The 23247-nt window shown below is 35.7% G+C and overlaps 1 protein-coding gene across 1 annotated transcript in view; it reads right to left on the bottom strand.

Annotated features, from left to right (window-relative positions):
• Nucleotides 1–23247, bottom strand: part of CDH12 (cadherin 12) — a 458316-nt gene that overhangs the window by 72941 nt on the left and 362128 nt on the right. The window contains exons 6-7 of the mRNA XM_058176923.1: nt 8571–8690; nt 1951–2118 (exon numbers count right to left, since the gene is read on the bottom strand). Of these exons, the coding sequence (XP_058032906.1) occupies nt 1951–2118; nt 8571–8690 (288 nt within the window). The remainder of the gene's footprint in view (nt 1–1950; nt 2119–8570; nt 8691–23247) is intronic.

Below are 23247 nucleotides of genomic sequence, written 5' to 3'. Positions count from 1 at the left end.
GGTTTAAAAGAAAAAGAAATAACTATGAGTCGCATGTTACAAGAATTATTTCTCTTTTGCGCTTGGAAATATTGGCATATATTAAGCTGCAATCCAAGTCAAATCAGGACCTAGGCTTAAGCAATAGTGGGAGCAGAAAAAATACTGCAATTGTGAGAACTACATGAAATCAAGCATCAGGCAAAATATAGACCTCTTTGTGAAGTCTCTGGATAAATCAGATGTTGTACTTATCTTCTAATGTGATACTTAAGAGAAACAGTAGAACTGCTTGGCTATGGAGGAAATATTAGAAACATAGTCCATTCTGGTTCTATTAGCATCCAAAAGGAAAAAAAGTTTAATGTCAGTTATAAGGCTATTAAAACTAATTAATCTAACTATATAATCTGATTCACTCATTGCATTAGGGCAACCAGGGTATTAATTTTATTATTTAATTACATTTATTATAGTCACCCATTTCCATAGACGTTGTGCAAATCAAATTTTGCACGCCTCCGTGCAAAAACCTCATTCTTGTAATCTAGCCACTCCTTTTTATAGGCAAGGAAGGCTACATTTAAATAGATAGAAGTCTCTAAAGGTATCCCCGTTAGAAAATTCAGCAAACAAATATGCTTTTGTTCCTTTAACAACTTTGGGCAGCTTAGCTAAATGCTACAAAACATATATTCACAAAACATAGCTGAACAAGGAAATATAAAACTTGAAAAATTAGGTTCCCTGAAATTGAATCATTAGAACATTAAAAAGCTTCCTCCTGAGCTGTAGCATTAGGAATCCACTTCAGTTCTAAAAGCAATTTGTCTCATCAGTTTCATAATAGAGAAAACAAAAATCATCACTAATGTTAAAAGTATCCAGGGTAAGACTTATATAAAATACCTTCTTGAGGGCATGAGTCTGAGATGGGCTGTGTTATAGAGTATTGGGGGAATAAGAATTCTGTCTTTTAACATCCTTAATGCATAAAGTATTTTAATTATCCCCAAAAGGTTCTCAGAGTAGATTAAGGATTAGAAACAAGGCAGTCAGGTACTTTCAGACCTACAGTCTGAAAGATATGATAGCACAAGGGTAGATAGAGGAAAGACCATCAAAGCAAGCTTAGACACTAATTATGTAAGCCATAATTCTGACTAGTTCTTATGAAATACTTCAGTAGCATAATGAAAGCTGCTGGCTAAATGAAAAATGGAGAGAACTCAAATTAGCATTTTCCTCAGCGGCGACAATGGGTGTAATGGTTGCTAATACTGTAACAAAGAGTTGGGGAAAAGATAAAAGCAACGTCTACTAGTAGGAAGTTGGACTATACATACTCACAAACACACATAATTATCTCTAACAGATAGAGGGTGAGGAATCTTAATTTATTTTTCCACTATTCTTTTGTACATAATGCTTCATCCCGATTTACTCAAATTCCCACTTCTTTACCTAATGTTCTGAGAAATTATAAGTTGTCTATGTACAGTTCAAATGATGACAAATAATATACATTAAGTTTGGGGTTAAGAATGCCCTATGTTAAGGATGGCCCATAGTTAAGACAGAGTCTGTTATAGCAAAATTTGAGTTAAAGATACAATGATTCTAGTTAAATACACAATGGTTCAAGTTCAATACACTATATACAGTATTATGAATAACACATTTGTACAGTTTCTGTACAAATTCAGCTTAAGGACATACCTCGGGAACAGAACTTGTCCTTGAACTGGGGACTACTTGCAATGATAAATAATATTCTGATTATCTGACAGGACAAATTCTGACAGATAATATATGGTATCAAGAGACAAAAACTGTAATATCTGTTTTCTGTTAACAACTTTCATAGCAAGATCTCTAGATTGCACGAAAAAACAAATCAACCCACTTGGTTTCTTGTCCCATTTAGCACAAAATCTCTTTCATTCTGAGTTTTGATGATAGAAAACTTACTCTTGGGAAATCTTGGTGGGTTGTCGTTGACATCAGTTAGGGTGATATTCACTGTTGTGGTTCCAGCCAGTCCCCCAAGTTGACCTCCCATGTCTTTTGCTTGAATGAGAACTTGATATTGTTCCTTAACTTCTCTGTCCATGTTTGGCAAGGCTGTTCTTATAACACCTTTAGGAAGGAAAAATGCTGTCTTTGTTAACTATTTATTTATGAAACAGAACTCAGAATAGTTTAAAATGTGTCCCCTAGCACATATATCATTTGGTATTCATTGCTGTCCAGAGACAAGGAAATCTATACTATGATATTACAAGGTAATAAAATGGTGCTCCAGAATTTTTGCATCGCATCATTTCCATCTGTCAGTTTAAAAATAGTTTCCAGCAAACAGTATTAGATTTGGACAAAGCTGTTGACATTCCTATATCATCTTTTGGGACTGAAGAATGAGCAAGGCAGATATTTCAACTATAGGTATCAAGGGAAGTCCTACATTAGGTAGAACGAAGCAGCAGGTTTAAGTAGAAGACTGGGGCAGGGAATATATCGTGGCCAAGTCTCCACCTGATATCTTCCCAATCGGCCATCTTTGTTGTGTTTCAGGGACTCCAGAATACCATGCCATTCATTTCCAGAGGTTCCTGAATGTGATTCAATGTGCTGGCTATCTCCTATAAAGCCCTACAGGGTTTAGAGCCAGGCTATTTGTGGGTCTGCTTCTCCCCCATTGTTTCTGGTCACCCTATCAGATGCAGCAGAGGGAGCATCCTCCATGTGTCCTTCACCAAACATACCACCTTGTTGGGCCCTGGAGTTATGCCTTCTCAGTGACTGCATCTGCACTATGGAACAAAATCCTTCCCTCAAAATCCGGATATGATCCTGTTACCCTTTCAAAAGGCTCCAAAAACCTGATTGCTTCTCCACATACATGGGCAATCTCTGGTGTTGATGATATGCTTTCTTTTTGTGATTGGACTTTGTATTTTAACTTTGGGCACCACATGTTTTGTTTTTGTTTTATTCCCTGTACATCACCCACAGTCACTTTTGTGAGATGAGTCGTCATATGAATTATTTAACTAAAATAAATAAATCAACTAAATGGTCTTTTTAGGGAGGGAGTCCTGAGCATTCGAGGTGGTTGTGGTATTGGCTAGTACGGAAACATATGCAAGGGGAAACAGGATGGAAGTAATGTGTTTTCCTTTAACCTCAGGCAATAGGTCCTGTTAAGATGTCCCAATGGGAACTTCCCTGACTGATGAATTTGGAACCAGGATGAACTCAGATAAACCCCGAGGCTGAAAGTATAATGGGCATTTGCTGACATACAGAAGAGAGGAACTGGATTTATCTGGTGAAGGACATTGTTTGAGAGAAGAACAATATAATTCTATTTATGCATGTATTGAACCAATAATTCAATAATTCTTTCTAATAATTCAGTACAAGAACAACTGGCTGTCATTCCACCAAAGAGCTACCTAATAAAACAATAATTTTTCCTGTCCAAATGTTTATTGTGACATGTCTTCTATTTAGAAATAAAAAATGAAAATAATTGGCATGTTTATAAGTGCTCATAAGTAATATTTCCTTCTTTCTCTTGATTTCTGCTCCAATTGTCAGTAAAATAGAAACAGTCCTTTGAAAAGCAAGTATGTTTGTGTTGTGACATAAGCCCTTTGCCAAAACAAATAACTATATGTAGTTAACTTTCAAGATGAGAAATGTTAAAGATTCATCAACTATTTTTGTACTGCCATACTACAGAGAGACACATGTGTCCATTCACAAAAGTTTTAGACCACAATAACATTTTGAGGTTGTAAACTGAAATCACTAGCTTACTAGAAGGGGAATAAATATATATGTTATAGACATAGATATTAGTGATATCGACGGGGACGTGGGAGCTCAGTGGCTAAGACGCTGAGCTTGTCGATCGAAAGGTTGGCAGTTCATTGGTTCGAATCCCTAGCGCCGTGTAACAGAGTGAGCTTCCATTACTTGTCCCAGCTTCTGCCAACCTAGCATTTCAAAAGCACATAAAAAATGCAACTAGAAAAATAGGGACCACCTTTGGTGGGAAGGTAACAGTGTTCCATGCACCTTTGGCATTTAGTCATGCCGGCCGCATGACCATGGAGACGTCTTCTGACAGTGCTGGCTCTTTGGCTTTGAAATAGAGATGAGCACTGCCCCCTAGAGTTGGGAACGACTAGCACATATGTGCAAAGGGAACCTTTCCCTATTAATGATATCAGGGACATACTTAAAAATAGATACACAGTCATATAGCACTGCAATACAAGCTAAATATCTGGTGTGGGAACAGAACATTTGTTTCTAATGCATAGATTTCTTTTTACTTAGTTTTGTAATGTTGAAAAAGCAACAAAGATCAAAGGCAGAAAGGAACTAATGGTCAGAAAAATGAGAAACTGAGGGAAAACACAACTGATATATATACCCAACACTAATTTTCAAAGCTAATCTTTCTTCCTATCACCCAAGTGTAAATTGATAATTACAGCAATAAATAAGCGCAAGGCCTCCAAAGGAAATAGAATTGGGCTGAGCGAGAACAAAGATGATTTTCTTGATTGTCTTTTGCCAAAGCTTAGCCATTCAAAAAATAACGCTGAATTTGCCTCAAGGGGAGTGATTTTTTTTCTTTACATTAATATGTTTCCTTTTTCTAAATAGCTTTAGGCTAGTTCCTCATCATTTAGATGTCTTGGGTATTTGCAATTATAGTTATGTCCTTAAGTGTTTAGTGCTGTTCAGTCATAATTGTACCTTTTAAGTAATACATTTTAAGCTGTGAAATTGTATATTTCATCCATTTTGCTGCTGACTGTTGAAGTTTGCCAGCTTTATTAGGAGAATGGAAATGACTCCCCAATTCCAACATTAAGAAAAATCTGTAGATTGATCTATTCTAGGATGAAGGCAATAATGTGCTATTGTAGATTGGGGAAGTGCAGGGAATAGAAGAAAGAAGTTCCAATAGCCAAAAGCCACATCTAAAAATATTTCAATAGTCAGGTTCAACCCTATTATTAGAATGTTACTTTGGCTAGGAAAACAGAAAATGCATAAAACTTCACCTACTGCCTTCCTAATCTTCTACACACATCTAAAGAGGTCATTTTACATTTCTCACTACAAGGTTTCCTAAGAACAATTTCTGTGCAGCCATTGGCTGATTGGTGGGTCAGCACGAAGCTTCTGCTGTGACCAAGAGTGTGCTAAGATGAGCCCAGGAAAAAATAACACTTATGATACAGGAAGGCAAAAGTTATTGATTCCAAATAAGAATTATTTCAACAGAGTTGTAATTGTTTTTGTAAGGAATTAAATTGATGAGGTAGGAACTAGCAGTTCCATGCTGGAAAACATTGTCATGTCAACCCCAATTTAAGTATCTCTAAGCCATATGAAAATGGCAAAGTATCCATTAACTCAGAAAGGTAGAATGAAAAAGTATATAGTTTAAACTCTGGAGCACAGAGCTATATAGACTATGTTTTGTGTACTATGGGGGTATATATATATATATAAACAGATACTTCTTTATCTGCAACATAAATAATAATAATAATAATAATAATAATAATAATAATAATAATAATAATAATAATAATAATAATAATAATAATAATAATATTTTAATTTGTATACCGCCCTTCTCCCGAAGGACCCAGGGCGGTGAACAGCCAAAATAAAATACAAAAGGAACAATACATATAATACTAAGAACAACCCTTAAAAAACTTATTCAAATGGCCAAATTTAAAATACAATAACACCCTATAAAATTGACAAAAATTTAAAACCCATAAAATCAAATTAAAATTTTTAAAAATCAAGCCAGTCCAGCAAGGCGGAATAAATAGGTTTTAAGTTCGCGGCGAAAGGTCCTAAGGTCAGATAGTTGTCAAAGTCCAGGGGGAAGTTCGTTCCACAGGGTAGGAGCCCCTACAGAGAAGGCCCTCCCCCTGGGGGCTGCCAGTCGACATTGTTTGGCTGACAGCACCCTAAGGAGTCCCTCTCTGTGAGAACGCACCGGTCGCTGGGAGATAGAGGACGGCAGTAGACGGTCCCATAAGTATCCCGGTCCTAAGCCATGGAGCACTTTAAAGGTAGTAACCCATACCTTGAAGCGCACCCGGAAGACAACAGGTAGCCAATGCAGTCTGCGCAGGATAGGTGTTACATGGGAGCTCCGAACTGCTCCCTCAATAACCCGCGCAGCTGCATTCTGGACTAACTGGAGTCTCCGGGTGCTCTTCAAGGGGAGCCCCATGTAGAGAGCATTGCAATAGTCCAAGCAAGACATTGCAATAGTCCAAGCGAGACAAATCAGGTAATATCTGAGGGCCTACAGATCAGTAGATCAAGTCCTAAATAACAAGTTAAGTGTCTGTAGAGCTTATATTTTATAGTTGATCCTAATATGAAGCCTGGGTCTTTTGTTCATCCTGTGATGAATAACCTTAATGTCTTTGCAATGCTAAGTATTTAAAACTGAAATTCACCTGTTCCTGCTTTGGTGGTTCCTTTAACTATAATTAATAAAGAAAAGAACAGCAGATATTCCTAAGGGTATCTCTGTATTGTTATTCACCTGATCCAGAAATGTTGTAAAAGACAGAGGAGTATGGATTTTAAAACTTCTCTATTGCCAGTGAGAGCTAATTAAGGGAAAACATTAAAAAGAGGTGGTTTTTATCTCCTGGAGCAAGTGGAAGAGGGAGGTAGCTCATCCAAATTAAATAAAATAAAATGAAGCTACTGATTCACTTTTCTGATATGTTCTTTTGTTAAAACAGAATATATTTGACAAGGAACATGACCTCTGGAGAGCTTATGCTGTGTTATGCTGCTTCCATCTCCACGCATTGATTAGCCAGGAAGCAAGGGTTTTTAATACTCCATTTGACATTCAAGTAGGGACTCATTGGGAAAACAAATTCCATTTTTTCAGAAAGGAGGCAGATGAGCAACCCTGTCTGCCTTGCATTCAAGGCACACAATTGGCAGCATTTAGTGTGGAACATTTTGGTTAAGTCATTGAATTATTAAATACAGAAACAGGAATGACATTTCAAAATATAGGACAAGATATGCAATTAACTGTCCTCCAATCCCATGAGCATTTCTGTCTGTTTATGCATCTACCCACCACATCCAATGACCTCCAAACAACAAGGCTGACATTAACATCCATTTTCCCATCCTCCAATCCACCACCTGCCAAAAGCAGGCTGCTGAGGGAAAAAAGGATAGATTTCCACTGAATACCAACGTTCATTAAAATACCAGATTAAAATATAATTATAAGAGCTTATCAGCATAGCACATGCTCCAAAGTCCCTACTACTCTCATATTTTATATGTGGTTAACACAAGATTGCTGTAAATTTATGGAAGAAAAATACATAGCTATGCTTTTTTTTTCTATAGGGAGATTGTATTCTTGGAATAATTGATCAGCCCGGAAGCAAAGGGTTTTTAATATTCTATCTGTCAATCAAGTAGATAGTCATTGGGGAAAAAAACAAAAATAAAACAATCCCAGTTATTCTAAGGGAAGTGAGGTTTGCATGGTAGAACCAGAAGGTGCATCTCTTAAACAAATGTTCCCTCAGAGACAAACATTTCTTTACGTAAAAGAAGAGTGAGAGGGATGTCACGAGAAGCTACGTTTTTAGGTCAAAAATAGGCAGCATTTTTTTAAAAAAATCAATCTAAATATATTTAATAGCATTCATGGGATTCCTAGTTCTATATGTTCTATATCATGGGTGCCAAACTCGCTGCATCACGTTGCCATCACAATGTTTTTCCCCTTCATGGAGCTGGGGTGGGTGTGGCCTGCACATGATGCATCTGGCCCATGGGCCACCAGTTTGACACCCCTGTAATCTATATCATTTGATATAGATGGTCACTATTACTGCACTAGCATCTGTGGGGAAAAAATGCTATGAATAAAATGATTTCCTTCTCTATTATTATGCAACTTTGTAAATGAGAACTGTAAAGCTGTGTATTTCCAGATAGTGCTGAACTAGAAATCCTAACAGTGGCCATAGTAGGGGATAAAGCCAGATAATGGTTAAGTTCTGGAGATCCATAGTTTCCTTGCAACTGCCCAAATTAATACTCTAAACCAGCTGCCTAATCTTGGTTAGAAATAGAACAGCATGAATGCAGCTCAGCTAAGAAAGCTTTTGGTTAAATAGCCAAGCTCATGGAAGTTGGAAATGCTCCAGTGAGGTCTTGAATGCTACTCCCATTTCATATAATAGAACACTCAGTAAAAGGAAAACTGCTATATCACCCAATCACAGAATTTTCCTTATGCAACAGGACCTGTACAGTTCTTCAACATCTGCTTAGTCCTTTTGTTCAGCAGTTGCTTCTGAAGTGGGAATATAGTCGTATTATCAAAAGAAAGCAGTTGGCATTTTTCAGTGAGCATTAATGGCATTTCTTTTCTTCCCTTGTAATTAGATAAAGAATGCTGAGATACAGTAAGTGCCAAATCAGCCTGAAATATGGAAGAGAAAAGAAGAAAACACTCCAAAGGACTGAATGTTAATTACCTGTTTTGGGATCAATGGAGAAATATGGCTGTCCCTGAAGAATGCTATAAACCACTCTGGCACTGTTTCCATAGGTTGGGTCATCAGCATCGGTTGCTTTGACCTGAAGCACATATGCCCCTGTGAAAGGAACAACACATAAAGCTAAACAGATAAAACAGTAAAACAACACTTTAAAAATAGCTCAGCCTTGGATATATCTTTTGTGATGCAACATGTGTTTATTATAACAATGTCCTAAAATTCTGGGTTTTGTAACCATAAAATTTCCAGGTGGCAAAACATACAGAAATAGGATTTGGTCTAATTCGCTCAGTTTTGTTTTGTTTTGTTTTTCTTATCCTAAGCAATAGAGCACTTGGTCATTTGGGAATGTTAAGACTCTCATTTTGCCTTGAGCAACTGCTACCCTAAATAGACAGGCAACTCTATTGAGACAAAGAGTCTTTCTTAAATCTAAACCAATCTAAAGCCACTTTAAAAAAAAATCACACAAGCATTATTATGAAGGGAGGATTTGAAACTATTTCCAATGTATTTACAAATGGGGAGATTTACATCAATCATTTCGGGTAGTGATTGTATGGTGGTCAGACATAGAGCTAAAATGGGAAGATCCAACTTCAAAACACCATTCAGCTGTGAAGATTTTTAGATTATTTTGAATGAAATCATTTATTCCTAGCCTATTTCAAAGGACTGTTGTGAGGATGGAAGGACAAAACCATCAAATGTACATTGGTCACATATAACAAAAGTGAAATATAATAATTACACACCCAAAATAAAACTTAAATATATAATCTATCTTTTTCTTGGTGGGGCGGGAACTCTGTAAAAGATTTTAAAGTATCCATATTGCTGTTTTGTACTAGGAAGATCTCAGAGGCTCAGGATCTGCTATTTCAACCACACACTGGAAGATTTAGTAAAGCTTTATAATGGTGAAAATATATGGAACAGCAATATAAAGAGATGATAAAAATACTCATACCATGTTGTGAAGATATATTCCTATAGTCAATTCTAATATGAGTAATGATACAAGAAAGATCTGATCTAGGACTAACTTTTTTTTTCTTTTCAACTTGCAGTGTTTATACTAGGGTTGTCCTAGATGTTAAATAGGAGCTGCTGCCTTTATCAATAGTCTAGATGCTAGAAACAAAGAACAATTCTCATATGCTACTTTGATTCCTCAAAATGCTATGAATATGTATTTCCTCCTCCTTTTTTTTTATTCCAGATGTAATAGTCTCCACATGAACAGCTCAGCCATTTCTGATTATAATTTATGAAAAGCTGTATACATGACTCACAGAGGTTAAAGAAAGAATGAAGCATTGATTTACATTTAGTCTTGAAATGCATATTTGGAAACGCAAAACATCCAACACTATTCTGAAGATTACTATAAGAAATCAGGATATTTTGAGACAAACTGATGTGATTTGAGTAGACCTACTGGGCAGTTTTTAATATTGTTACTTTTAATAGGAATTCTTGTATATGTTAAATACTGATTATGCTATATGAGGTCTCAAATGCTGTTATTCTTTTTTTTTCTTTTCAAAAGATAGACCCATTGCTATCATCAGATATTAATGTATGTTCTGAGCACCACTGAAAGAAAACTTAGATCTGGCTACTGTCTTTCCTCTGTACATAAAACTTACTTTAAAAAATACCCAAATTGTTTCCCACCACTCAGAAAAGAGTTAAAAACACTATTGCTCAGTGAAATAACATATTTTGCAAATAAGTTATCATATATACAATTATCAGCATGTCTTTCTGAAATCTTTTTCAGAATGAGCGCTGTATATGACCTTTGAGTAGTAGGCCAGAGACTGTACAGTCAAAAAAGGGAAAAAAATTGTGTATGATAAAGAACCAAGACTAGGTGGGAAGGACAGAAATGATCCCGCATCATATGCAATGCATTTTATTTTATTGAAGCAATGAGCATGATTAATCCAAAAATATATAATAATCATCCTCTTGATACATTAAAAATTACTAGTATTAACTTCTGAGAGGCATTTCAAGCCATTTAAAAATTGCTTGTGACCTTGCACTTCATTAGGTACAGCTATGGTATTGTCAATATGAGCAAAAAGGTCTGGATAAAGCACTTTATTCCTCTGCTTCTTAATTATTAAATATGTAATTCAGTGAAAGTTTCTAAGAACAAATGTTTAATTTCTACCCAATATCCTACTTATGGGTATTTAACATTGAGCAAATTTCATATAGATCAGTGTTGGGCAAAAACTGCAGAACTAGATTTTAAGACAAGATTCACGGTGCAGGAACAATTGTATTTGCTGCAAAATGTTCTTTTTAAAGGATTTGATTATAGGTGTACATAAACTAATCCCCTTAAATTGTTATTGCTATATATTGCTTCCCCATGTGATAAGGAAAAACTGAGACAAGAACAGAGACAAGAATCTCTCTATCATTGTTTTGTATTCTTGAAACATGCACAGGAGCAGATAAAGATCATGTTTATCCCACTACTTCTGATTTAATATAATGTCTATATAATGATGGAATCATAGTAGACATGCCACCTCCTCCCCCTGTACTGACACTGAGTGGATCTACATGTTCAACTCCATTTCCCCTCCTCCTGCTTCACTGAGAGTAAACAATGGAACTGGGCAATTGTTGGATCACATGCTACCCAATTCAGAAGTGTATGTATGTATATGTATATGTATGTATGTATGTACGTACGTATATATTATAACATTTTTTGTGCACTTGACAGTGTGAAAGGTACGTTAAGACTGAATTGCATTTATAACAATCATACATAAAACCAAAAGTATGGATACAGTATGCAAATGACACCTTTGTCATAAAAAAAAGAACAATTTGAGAAGACACATAAAACTATCAAGATCAAAACATCTTCAAAGGAATAGAATTCACAAGGAAAACAACAACAACAACAACACACTACTCTTCCTGGATATCTTCATCAGAGGAAATAGAGGTAAATTAGAAACCTAAGTTTATCGAAAAATCATCCATACTAACCAAGTGTTCCATTACCAAAGTATCAACTAATCTCTCACAAGAGACGGTGTGTAAGAATGTTATTCAGACAAGCACAAACATATTGCAGCAACATAATAACACAGACAAACATATCAAGCTGCAAACAATAGCCAGATTAAGGAACTACCAACATAGATAAACAATCAAGCATATTGAAGGAACTACTAAGGAAAAAAAAACTATATTTCCACTAATTCTGACAGGAGAACCTACTGTATATAATTAGAGAGCAAATTCTTGTCCATTCTAGAATGGAAGATGTTACCTAGTTGAATAACAAAACATCTTCAGGAAAGTAACCAGGCTCAGGAAGTACCAAGGACTCCAAAGTACTTTAGAATAGCTCCATTGCATCACAAATCAGTAATTTCTTTATTTTTCTTTTCCAAGGTACTCTTATATGGGAATGAGAAGGAATACAATAGAAGATCTCTCTCTCTCTCTCTCTCTCTCTCTCTCTCTGTGTGTGTGTGTGTGTGTGTGTGTGTGTGTGTGTAAGAGAGGGAGAGAGACAGAAAGAGGGAGGGAAGGTAGGAAAAAGGGCTTATTCTTGGATGTTTAAAAACTTGGTTTTATTTTAAAAATTAGGAAAACAATCAAGGCTGAAAATAATTGTATATCAAAAACTGAACTCTTTGCATAGGTGAAAATGATCTCCCTTTATGTAAATGTAGTGTTAATGTAAATTATTAAAATATTTATAACTAACCCAAATTAGTTTTCCCTGATTTTATTTTTAATGCAGCCTTTCTTGATTAGATTAACTTTATGTATTTCTAGTGGGCAATGTTGAAAAGAGAGTTTGCTCAAAATTACAACTTAATGATCTGTATCTAAAAAAAATGCATGAAAAGGAGTTGCAAAAATAGAATAGTTGACTCCATCTATCTATCATGCCATAATAGAAGAATGCTCACTTCTCAAATAATAAACTATTAGCACAAAGCAATCCAGATAATATTTGAAAATGCCATCTTGATAACTAAGTAGGAATAGGACCAAAAAGTAGATATAGGACCAAAAAAAACAACACCCCAATCTTTTTGGATATATCCATGAAATTACTGGGAGCCAAGTCTGACTTAAAGAAGATCGTACTATAGCTTTAAATCCATGTAGTCAGGTTATGTAACTGCAAAGATCAAGCACTTACAGTTTTCTTTCCAATACCCTTGATGTTAATAGAAATATCCCTTTGATAATTATTCTGTGTCAGAGTTTGTTGCAGGAAGCACACACAGATTCACCAGGATTCATTAACTTCTTTATATACATATAACACATGAAAACAAATGTACAATACTAATAGCAGATTTCTTCCAACATGGTAGAGAGGAGAGATTGCTTTCAGTTTCAGCAGCAGGCTAGTTTCGTTTTAGACCTGAGCGCACAGCTAAAGCACACCCAAACTTCTTGCTTAAGTTTCTTTTTCCAAAATAGTTCCCATTGGCTGACCTTGTTACTATGCCTATTCATTGGCTGACCTTGTTACCATGTCTCTGCCAATTCATAAATATTCTGACATTCTGCATATAAAACTCCCAGAATTTATGGGCAAAATATAACCTCATGTCACAAAAATGGCACATATCAGGAAATGTTGAGCATGTTACCATTATGCTTTTAAGACTAACTCAGTCATTGTATGTCTAGTATCTGGGGATAATAAAACAGAGTGATTAAAATGGGTCACCATGGGAAGTGAAAATAGTAGCTACAAAGAGTAACTGTAGTAGGACTTCATTTCTTGTTTCCTCGCTCTAAGCGAATGATGCATCTTTCCTGAATAAAAGGAACTGCTTTAATATTCTTCTCTGTGCTCCCTGACAGATGCAGACAAAGATACAGACAATCTATACTAGGCATATGCTTCAACTGCTGCATATATATTACATGTAAGTAGTATGTTCTGCTCCATACATCTGAGTTCATGTTGCTCAGATGTATGTAGCAGAAAAGGCTGGTCATAGACGAGGTCCAACAAACTATTTCTCAACTTCTTAGGTTTACCATAATATTTAGAGAAAGATCTTCAAATCATTATATCTATGGATGCCTCCAATAATTTTAAATAATCCTGACCAAAATAATAATAATAATAATAACTGTTCTAGTGGGAAAGAATAATCTAGTTCAACAAGAAGTTCAATCCAGAATTCCCTCACCCCCTTCATATATGATTCTAATCTTGCTACATTTGAAAAACCTATTTGTAATCCAAATCCTTCGTAAGCCTAAAAAAAAATTACTGAGGTGGGGGTGAAGGATTCAGTTACCTAATTTAACAGGACATACATTTTACTGTCAACTGAGGGTCTTGCTAAGTCATATATATTGCAGGGATAACAAAAAGAAGTAACAGTCTATCAATTGTTCATTCAGAGAAGCAAATGATTCAAAATAAGCTCTCCCCTACAAGGATAAGCTTGTAAAAGCAATCTTGTGAATGTCTATTCAGAAGGAAATCTAATTTATTCAGATATGCTTGTATAGAATGTAGTCTAAATCTTCAGCATTAACTTGCTACATAGCAAGGGGAATTTACCGCAATTGAGCGACAGATGTAAAATAAAATATTCAGAAGAAGAATGCTGTTTGTAAAGGAGAATCACTTTTGAGATTCTTCTTTTCTTCTGAATTAAAGAAACTTATAATGCACTGGGATTAATTTTTATTGAAGAACTTTTTGTTTTCTTTATTTGGGATTAAGATTTCCTTATATATTATTTGGGAAATTTACACTTAGCTTCTTTCTGTAACTTTCTTGGCGCTGTTTTGAAAGCAGCCATTTGTTTCTATTGAACCTTTGCTCAGTTTCTATTTGGACATCCTGTTTGATCACCCTTCCATGACAGAACAGAAGATTTATGCAAATTCAGCTCAAATATGTATTTAATTTAAGACACAGAATGTTAATCAGTATTTGTTTGGGCCTTTAAATAAAGAAAGAAAAAGGAAAGATCCTTCTGCATTCTCCCCTTACCTGACCCTAAAACAATAGAGAATGTTTTTAAGTAAAACACCACACATGAGGAGTGGGAACAGAAATAGATGGTTGTACAATGTTTTAACATTAATACAGATAGACATAATGTCATTCAGAATGCACAACATTCATACACATCATTTGGTTCTGCAACCCAAAAAAGACAGACACAGACTTCAGAGGATAATTAGAACTGCAGAAAAAATAATTGCTACCCACCTGCCTTCCATTGAGGACCTATATACTGCACGAGTCAAAAAGAGGGCTGTGAAAATATTTACAGACCTCTCGCATCCTGGACATAAACTGTTTCAGGTCCTACCCTCAAATGACGCTACAGAGCACTGCACACCAGAACAGCTAGACACAAGAACAGTTTTTTCCTGAACGCCATCACTCTGCTAAACAAATAATTCCCTCAACACTGTCAAAATATTTACTAAATCTGCACTACTATTAATCTTCTCATCGTTCCCATCATCCAAATCCTTCGTAAGCCTAAAAAAAAATTACTGAGGTGGGGGTGAAGGATTCAGTTACCTAATTTAACAGGACATACATTTTACTGTCAACTGAGGGTCTTGCTAAGTCATATATATTGCAGGGATAACAAAAAGAAGTAACAGTCTATCAATTGTTCATTCAGAGAAGCAAATGATTCAAAATAAGCTCTCCCCTACAAGGATAAGCTTGTAAAAGCAATCTTGTGAATGTCTATTCAGAAGGAAATCTAATTTATTCAGATATGCTTGTATAGAATGTAGTCTAAATCTTCAGCATTAACTTGCTACATAGCAAGGGGAATTTACCGCAATTGAGCGACAGATGTAAAATAAAATATTCAGAAGAAGAATGCTGTTTGTAAAGGAGAATCACTTTTGAGATTCTTCTTTTCTTCTGAATTAAAGAAACTTATAATGCACTGGGATTAATTTTTATTGAAGAACTTTTTGTTTTCTTTATTTGGGATTAAGATTTCCTTATATATTATTTGGGAAATTTACACTTAGCTTCTTTCTGTAACTTTCTTGGCGCTGTTTTGAAAGCAGCCATTTGTTTCTGTTGAACCTTTGCTCAGTTTCTATTTGGACATCCTGTTTGATCACCCTTCCATGACAGAACAGAAGATTTATGCAAATTCAGCTCAAATATGTATTTAATTTAAGACACAGAATGTTAATCAGTATTTGTTTGGGCCTTTAAATAAAGAAAGAAAAAGGAAAGATCCTTCTGCATTCTCCCCTTACCTGACCCTAAAACAATAGAGAATGTTTTTAAGTAAAACACCACACATGAGGAGTGGGAACAGAAATAGATGGTTGTACAATGTTTTAACATTAATACAGATAGACATAATGTCATTCAGAATGCACAACATTCATACACATCATTTGGTTCTGCAACCCAAAAAAGACAGACACAGACTTCAGAGGATAATTAGAACTGCAGAAAAAATAATTGCTACCCACCTGCCTTCCATTGAGGACCTATATACTGCACGAGTCAAAAAGAGGGCTGTGAAAATATTTACAGACCTCTCGCATCCTGGACATAAACTGTTTCAGGTCCTACCCTCAAATGACGCTACAGAGCACTGCACACCAGAACAGCTAGACACAAGAACAGTTTTTTCCTGAACGCCATCACTCTGCTAAACAAATAATTCCCTCAACACTGTCAAAATATTTACTAAATCTGCACTACTATTAATCTTCTCATCGTTCCCATCATCCACCTCCTTCCACTTATGACTGTAGGACTGTAACTTTGTTGCTTGTATCCTTACAATTTATATTGATATTTATTGTTTTCTGATTGCTTATTTGTACCCTATGACTATCATTAAGTGTTGTACCTTATGATTCTTGAAGAATGTATCTTTTCTTTTATGTACACTGAGAGCATATGCATCAGGATAAATTCCGTGTGTGTCCAATCACACTTGGCCAATAAAAAAATTCTATTCTATTCTATTCTATTCTATTCTATTCTATTCTATTCTATTCTATTCTATTCTATTCTATTCTATCAACTGATTGCCTTTCCAAACTGGCACCATCAACATCCAAACATAAGGCAGAAGAAGTGTATAGGAATGTGAAACTTCTTGAGAAAAACTGAATATGATACGTACTCCTGAATTACCGCTTCACCTCCCCAAAGCCAGGTGTACAATAAAGAGATTTTTCCGTAGTATCGCCAATGCTCCTTCCCCCCAATATTGTGTCTGAGAGGAGGATTTGGGGAGAATTTTGCCATAAACCTCAAATCACTACTACTGTAACTATGCAAAGCTTGTACTTCGCTGAATTTTTTAGCCCTTAGCCCTTCCTGTGTCAGAGAAATTTCAAAGCTCAACAGAGCTTTTCACACAAGTTTCCACAAAAGTCAGAATGAACAGTGTTCCCCTCCCCATTTCCAAAACAGAACACTATTCTGAATGAGCCACAAAAAGCAAGTATACTTGTCATCTCTAATTGGGATAATTGACTGCAAGACTATCATGCAGGTGATCAAATGTAGATCATTTTCTAATCTGGGCTTCTGCAGAATACGAGCTTGAAGAGATAATTTGAAGCAAGAGTTACTGTATGTATATTGTATGTGTATTGTATGTATAAGGAACGGTTAGGAAATATTACAATTTTTTTAATGAACCAAGGTAGCTCATGTTTCCTGGATTAACATGTAAATTTGAATCGTATTATTCAGGGGTAAAATGCTCCCGGTTCGGACCGGCTTGCGTGATCCGGTAGTGATGGCAGCTGCTGGTTCGGAGGACCGGTAGCAAAAATCCCTGGCCCCACCCCCCTGCCTCTGCAGAGGGTTTTTTTTTTACTTTTAAAAGCCGGCTTTTCTTCAGCTGAAACATGCCTTTAAAAGTAAAAAAAAGCCTTTGAGGATCCCGCCCCTCAGTTGAGATCGGCAGAGCCTTTAAACTTCTTTTAAAAAAGTCTCCTCTGGCGATCTCACCTGAGTTCCTCATCAGCAGAACCTTACTTGTACTCTTACTTGTAGAAAACATGTTTTCTACAAGTAAGAGTAGAGATTCTAAGGTACTTACCTGATTACTGATGAATGCATGGCTCTTTTTCCAGCCCGAAAGCCCCATTTTCACTTTCAGCCAGACAGAATCAATTGCTTAGCTAATCTATTTCCTCAGTGATCAGCTAACGCTGGCTGGCTTTGCTGGCTGAGGAGCTCTGAAGTCCACAATAAAATAAAATAATAAAATAAAATATTTGTGCAGCTTTCTGAGCTTTGGTGTGTTTCTGTAGTGTTTCACTCTAACTACAGAAACACACAAAATCTCAGAAAGCTATATGTGGCATTTTGTGTGTGTGTGTGTGTGTGTGTGTGTGTGTGTGTGAATTGTGTTGTGTGTGTGTAAAGTATGAAAGTTGGTTTTTGAGCTTTTTGTGGCTGTGTGAAGTGTGAAGTGCAGCTGTGAGTCAATTGTGTTGTGTTGTGTGTGTGTAAAGTGTGAAAGTTGATTTTTGGTACCTCTTATTGTTTTTTATACTTTGTTTATTATTTTTATTATTTATTGTTATTGGCCACGCCCACCCAGTCGTCTGACCACTAAGCCACGCCCACCAATTAAGCCATGCCCACAGAACCGATAGAGAAAATTTTTAGATTTCACCCCTGGTATTATTCCCTTCCCCTTCACACTTCTTAACATTCTGTATATATCTAGTTTCAAATGTTCAATAAAATGCACATCAGAATGCTTTTTTAAAAAAAAAAATCAATTGGTTGGTTGGATTTTTTACGTTGGCAATTATTAATACCACAATCTTTAAAAATTTAACTGAAATGCTTATAATAAGCCGATAGCAACAAAAAAGAAATCTCTCAATTTGACCTCAACACATGTGAAAGGGTTCCCTCCTGGTATCCAGATTCTAATTTTGTACAGTTTTAAAAGTACAAGCTTACACTCAAATGGCAATAAATGCAGCCACGGGAAAGCTTTTAGCCCAGGTATATAAAAAGACCTTTTTGAATTCTCCCAAAGATCAAATGGACACTGATTTTTTCACTAATTGGCGTTTTCAGAATAGACTCAAAGCAACTCTTGTAAACAGTATATTACACTACTAAAGCTTAGAGGATGTCCAAAGATGCTAAATATTAATCTTGACTGCTGTCTTAGTTTAGGAAAACAAGAAAGACCCATATCATCATGCACCGCCAAGGTTAGTGCCAGATTTTTGAAAAAGTATAACTGCATCCAAAAGAAAGAATAGGCTACTTCTCTACAGTTAGGACCCCACATGATGAAGTCCCTTTATGTCTACATTAAATGTAATATTATTCTCTCACTGAACCCTTGCAGGATATAGAACTCACATCTGAAAACGTTACATAGATTTCAGTGTCCTCAGTACAGGAATAACATTCACCTTCATATTTCCTAATGATCTCCTACAGCAGTTTTAGGTAGACATTGAACCATTTGATACACAAAATTGACTCCGAGGAACATTATATTATTACTATTATAACACTCAAAACACTTTTTGAGAGGCACCTGTCTCCAAGCAACATCAATTGAGAGGCAGAAATAATGATAGTAAAGAAGTGCCTTATACTGCCAAAGTGTCACAGAATATTAAAAAAAAAGATAACATAGTTGATAATACCGAGAGATCAAGACAAATTCACCCTCTTACTGCCTTTGTTGATTGGAACAAGATCCTGTGACCAAACAACTGGAAAGGGTTGGTATATATACTGATAGACAAGAGATACAGTACAAGAAAAATTATTTCTCAGATACATGAAGTTTTATTTCAGATACTACAAAAATAGTAACTGTGGGTAGCTTGTCAGATTGGAGAGAAGGAAGGTGCTAAATATGATGACAGAAATGCCAAATGAACAGGCAAATTTCAGAAAGTATGGATAGAAAATGCAGTCAAAAAGCTAACATAAAATGGACAATGGACAGAGAAAAATAATTTATAAAGGATGTTTATTTTGTTTTCTTGACTGCAGTGAACTATTCAATTGTGTAGATCATACAAGGATGTGGGATTTATAAAGCTAAATTTAACCCTAATCTGAGTATTCTTTTGAGAAGAAAGAGAACAAGATTAGTTCAGAATAGGGAAGGAAGTAACACAAGGATGCATATTGTTTTCGTGTTTGTTTAAATGGTTCAATGAATGTATTATAAGCGTGACAGAACTGGAAGTAATAACAGCTAGAATAAAAAATGAAAGTCAAAATACTAATATTTATGAAGATAATGCCATTTGGTTAGATAAAAGAAAACAAAACTTAAAAAGCTCATTAATGTAAAAGAAAAAATCAGTTAATGAAAGATACAGTACCAGAAGATAAATAAGCCTGCATTCACCTCTTACTAAGAAAAGCTGGACATTATGGACATTTGTTCAAAAAGTTACCAAGAACTAGGACTGATTTAACGGTACCTAACTAATAAAACTAATAATAATAAAACTAAGGGGACGCGGTGGTTCAGGGGCTAGGATGTTGAGCTTGTCGATCGAAAGGTTGGCAGCTCGGCGGTTCGAATCCCTAGTGCTGCCGTGTAATGGGGTGAGCTCCCGTTACTTGTCCCAGCTTCTGCCAACCTAGCAGTTTCGAAAGCACGTAAAAATGCAAGTAGAAAAAATAGGGACCACCTTTGGTGGGAAGGTAACAGCATTCCGTGCGCCTTTGGCATTGAGTCATGCTGGCCACATGACCACGGAGACATCTTCGGACAGCACTGGCTCTTCGGCTTTGAATCGGAGATGAGCACCGCCCTCTAGAGTCGGCAACGACTAGCACATATGTGCGAGGGGAACCTTTACCTTTTAACTAATAAAACATTAGCATTTAGTTGGAAAAAGGCATACGTTTTATAAAATAGTACTTATTTTTGAATGGGATGCATAATTTGCTGTCCAATATAAAGATGAAAAGGTTTCAGGTATCCAACTGAAACACATTGTGTTTTATTTGAACTTTAAGATCTAGCAACAGGAGACAAGTGAAAGATAGGCGAGGAGACCTCATGCACTTAGAAAGGATGGATGTCTTTTTGTTTTTATTATCAGAAATGAGGTCACACTTCTCTTATAGAAATAGTTACTCCTGTTTTTCTTCATTCAGACTGAATGGGACTATTTCTATCTCTGCTATTATTTAAGTGCACCAGTCCAAAACCTTTGCCGGTCTATAAATCACTGGGGTTTGACTGTGTAGGTTTCCAACCACACGGTCTGTTATTTCTTTTCCATTTCTTTGCCCATGCCATATACACCTGATTTAATCAAGTAACTTCCTTATGGAATACAGGTATATGGTTCTTTACTGTAACTTAACAGTAGTTTTAGTTGCTACATAAATAAGCCACCTATGTTTTGTATGGTGAGTGGATACTGTATTTATATGTCTGAATATAAGGATTCTAAGCCCTTTCTGGTTATTTCTCATTTATGTTCTGAAGCAACTACAAATACAAAAGCTATTTTTAAACTGAAATCATAGGCATCGATTTTGTAGTGTTGTCTTCCAGAAACAAGGGACATCCATTATATTCAATTATACCCAACAGGAACATTAGGAACATCTAGTATTTCGCAGAACGGTCCTGGAATGAAAGGCAGCTCTGCTTTGATTTGTTTGCAAATCTGGTATTGTGCCTGACTCTGAATGGATTCTCACAGCGAGCTGTCCATGGTCCTGTTCATTTCTGCTTGGATCAGTTTGGAATGGGGGAAAAAAATCTGACAAATTTTATAAAACTATTTAAAACCCATTTTCTTGTTTGTGTGCCAAGATACATGGCTTTCAATTTTTCATGCATTAATTTTTTAAAAAACCCAAATGCCTACATTTTAACTTTCCACACATGAAACCCTCAGTATATATCTCCTCCTCCTCGTCTTCTTCCTGCTCAGTTTATGTCATTGGTAGATAAATATGAACTTTTTTTGAATCCATTCAGAAATTTTTCATGGCTTAACTGAATAACACAGTTGAAAGGATCTTGGAAGCCTTCTAATCCAACCACCTGCTCAAGCTGGAAACTATAACATTTCAGATAAATGGTTGTCCAACCTCCTCTTAAAAACCTTCAGTGATGGTGTATCCACAACTTCTGAAGGCAACTGGTTCCACTGATCAATTGTTCTCCATTTCACATATGATTAAAAAAAATCCAGAAAGTATTGAGTTGCAGAACATTAAATCTAAACACATTAAATGCTATTACTCTTTGCTTTTCCTCAAGATATGACATAATGCATGAAAACCCACATTCCTTTTCTTAAATACTACCTTCCTCTCCATTCTTGCAAGCTCCACATTAAAACAAAGAGGTCTAGAACTTTATTTCAACAGTGCTATTGCTATCAGCAGATGGTGCTATTTCCTTTGTAAAGCTCAGGACTTTGATTAGAAATGGATTTTCATTCTTCCTCTTAGCCAAAAATTCTGGGGGAAAAAACCTTAAAAAAAGAAAAGAAACTAAGATATTTAGCTGCTAAATGGGGACGGGGAAATACTATCACTTGTTATCAAGCCTGATGGCCTATATATTATCTCCAGTCTTGGTTTCAGTATGCCTCTGAAGACCAGTTGCTCAGGAACAAGAAAAGGTGAACCCAAAGTATATTACAAAATACATACAAATACATAAAGCACATTTCTCCACTTGGAACGTAATATTAGGAGATGCCTCAATCCTGAACATTAAAAAAAATGCATCATGGCATTTGATTTCATGTTTTCTACTGTAATTTTAAATTCTAGCCCCATTCTTTGGCTAGCTGGGTATTTATGGATTTAAGGAATATAAAGGCAAGGTATGCATTCACTTCGGATGAAGCTTAGAATATCAAATAAACACTACCCAATTTGGGTGTTCTACTGTTGTCTGTTCAGTGGGTAGCAAACACACCCTTTGGCCTGATGAAATATAGGAATGGTCTGATCATTTTAAATGCCCAGATGCTTTAATTCTTTTAGTACGCATTCACTTAATGTAAAGAATTACAGTGCTTACTTGAGCATTTCAGAATAAAATATTTCAAAATAATAATAAAAAAATCAACATGATTCTACCGATTAATAGAAATCCACCTTCATTTAACCTCCCTGTTTCTCCATTTGAAGCTTTTTAAATGACCCATTTCTCTTTGCAAAATTTATGCTGCAATATGCTGTGCCACCAATATCTGAAATATACACAATTTGTAAACATTAAAAAAGTACATTGTTTGTATCCAATTATTTTTAGTACCACTTGTTCGGAAGACGCACAATTGTATTTTGAAGAATGACTGTGAAATTAAACTTTTGTTTATTAAAAAAAAGAACTTTAATAAACATGCAAATAATATTTTAGTTAAATCAGACACCAGTGCTGGTACATTTCTTTATAATAATTATTTTCAGTTAATGAAATCATTATAGTCAACATTAAAACGACAATATAAGAGGAAGGAGATGCATGAAATATGGCAAAAAAAAAAAATAATCCAGCAGAATACCCATAAATCTTAAATTCCACTGCCTGGGTCTGAAAACAGAGGATATGTGGCCGCAAGACCTGTTCTTACAATGATTTGGGAAAATCTACAAGAGCATCTTTTCAAATCT

The sequence above is a fragment of the Ahaetulla prasina genome, chromosome 3 (assembly GCF_028640845.1).
Source record: "Ahaetulla prasina isolate Xishuangbanna chromosome 3, ASM2864084v1, whole genome shotgun sequence".
NCBI classification, from domain to species: domain Eukaryota; kingdom Metazoa; phylum Chordata; class Lepidosauria; order Squamata; family Colubridae; genus Ahaetulla; species Ahaetulla prasina.
This window is presented reverse-complemented; position numbering and strand designations above follow the sequence as displayed.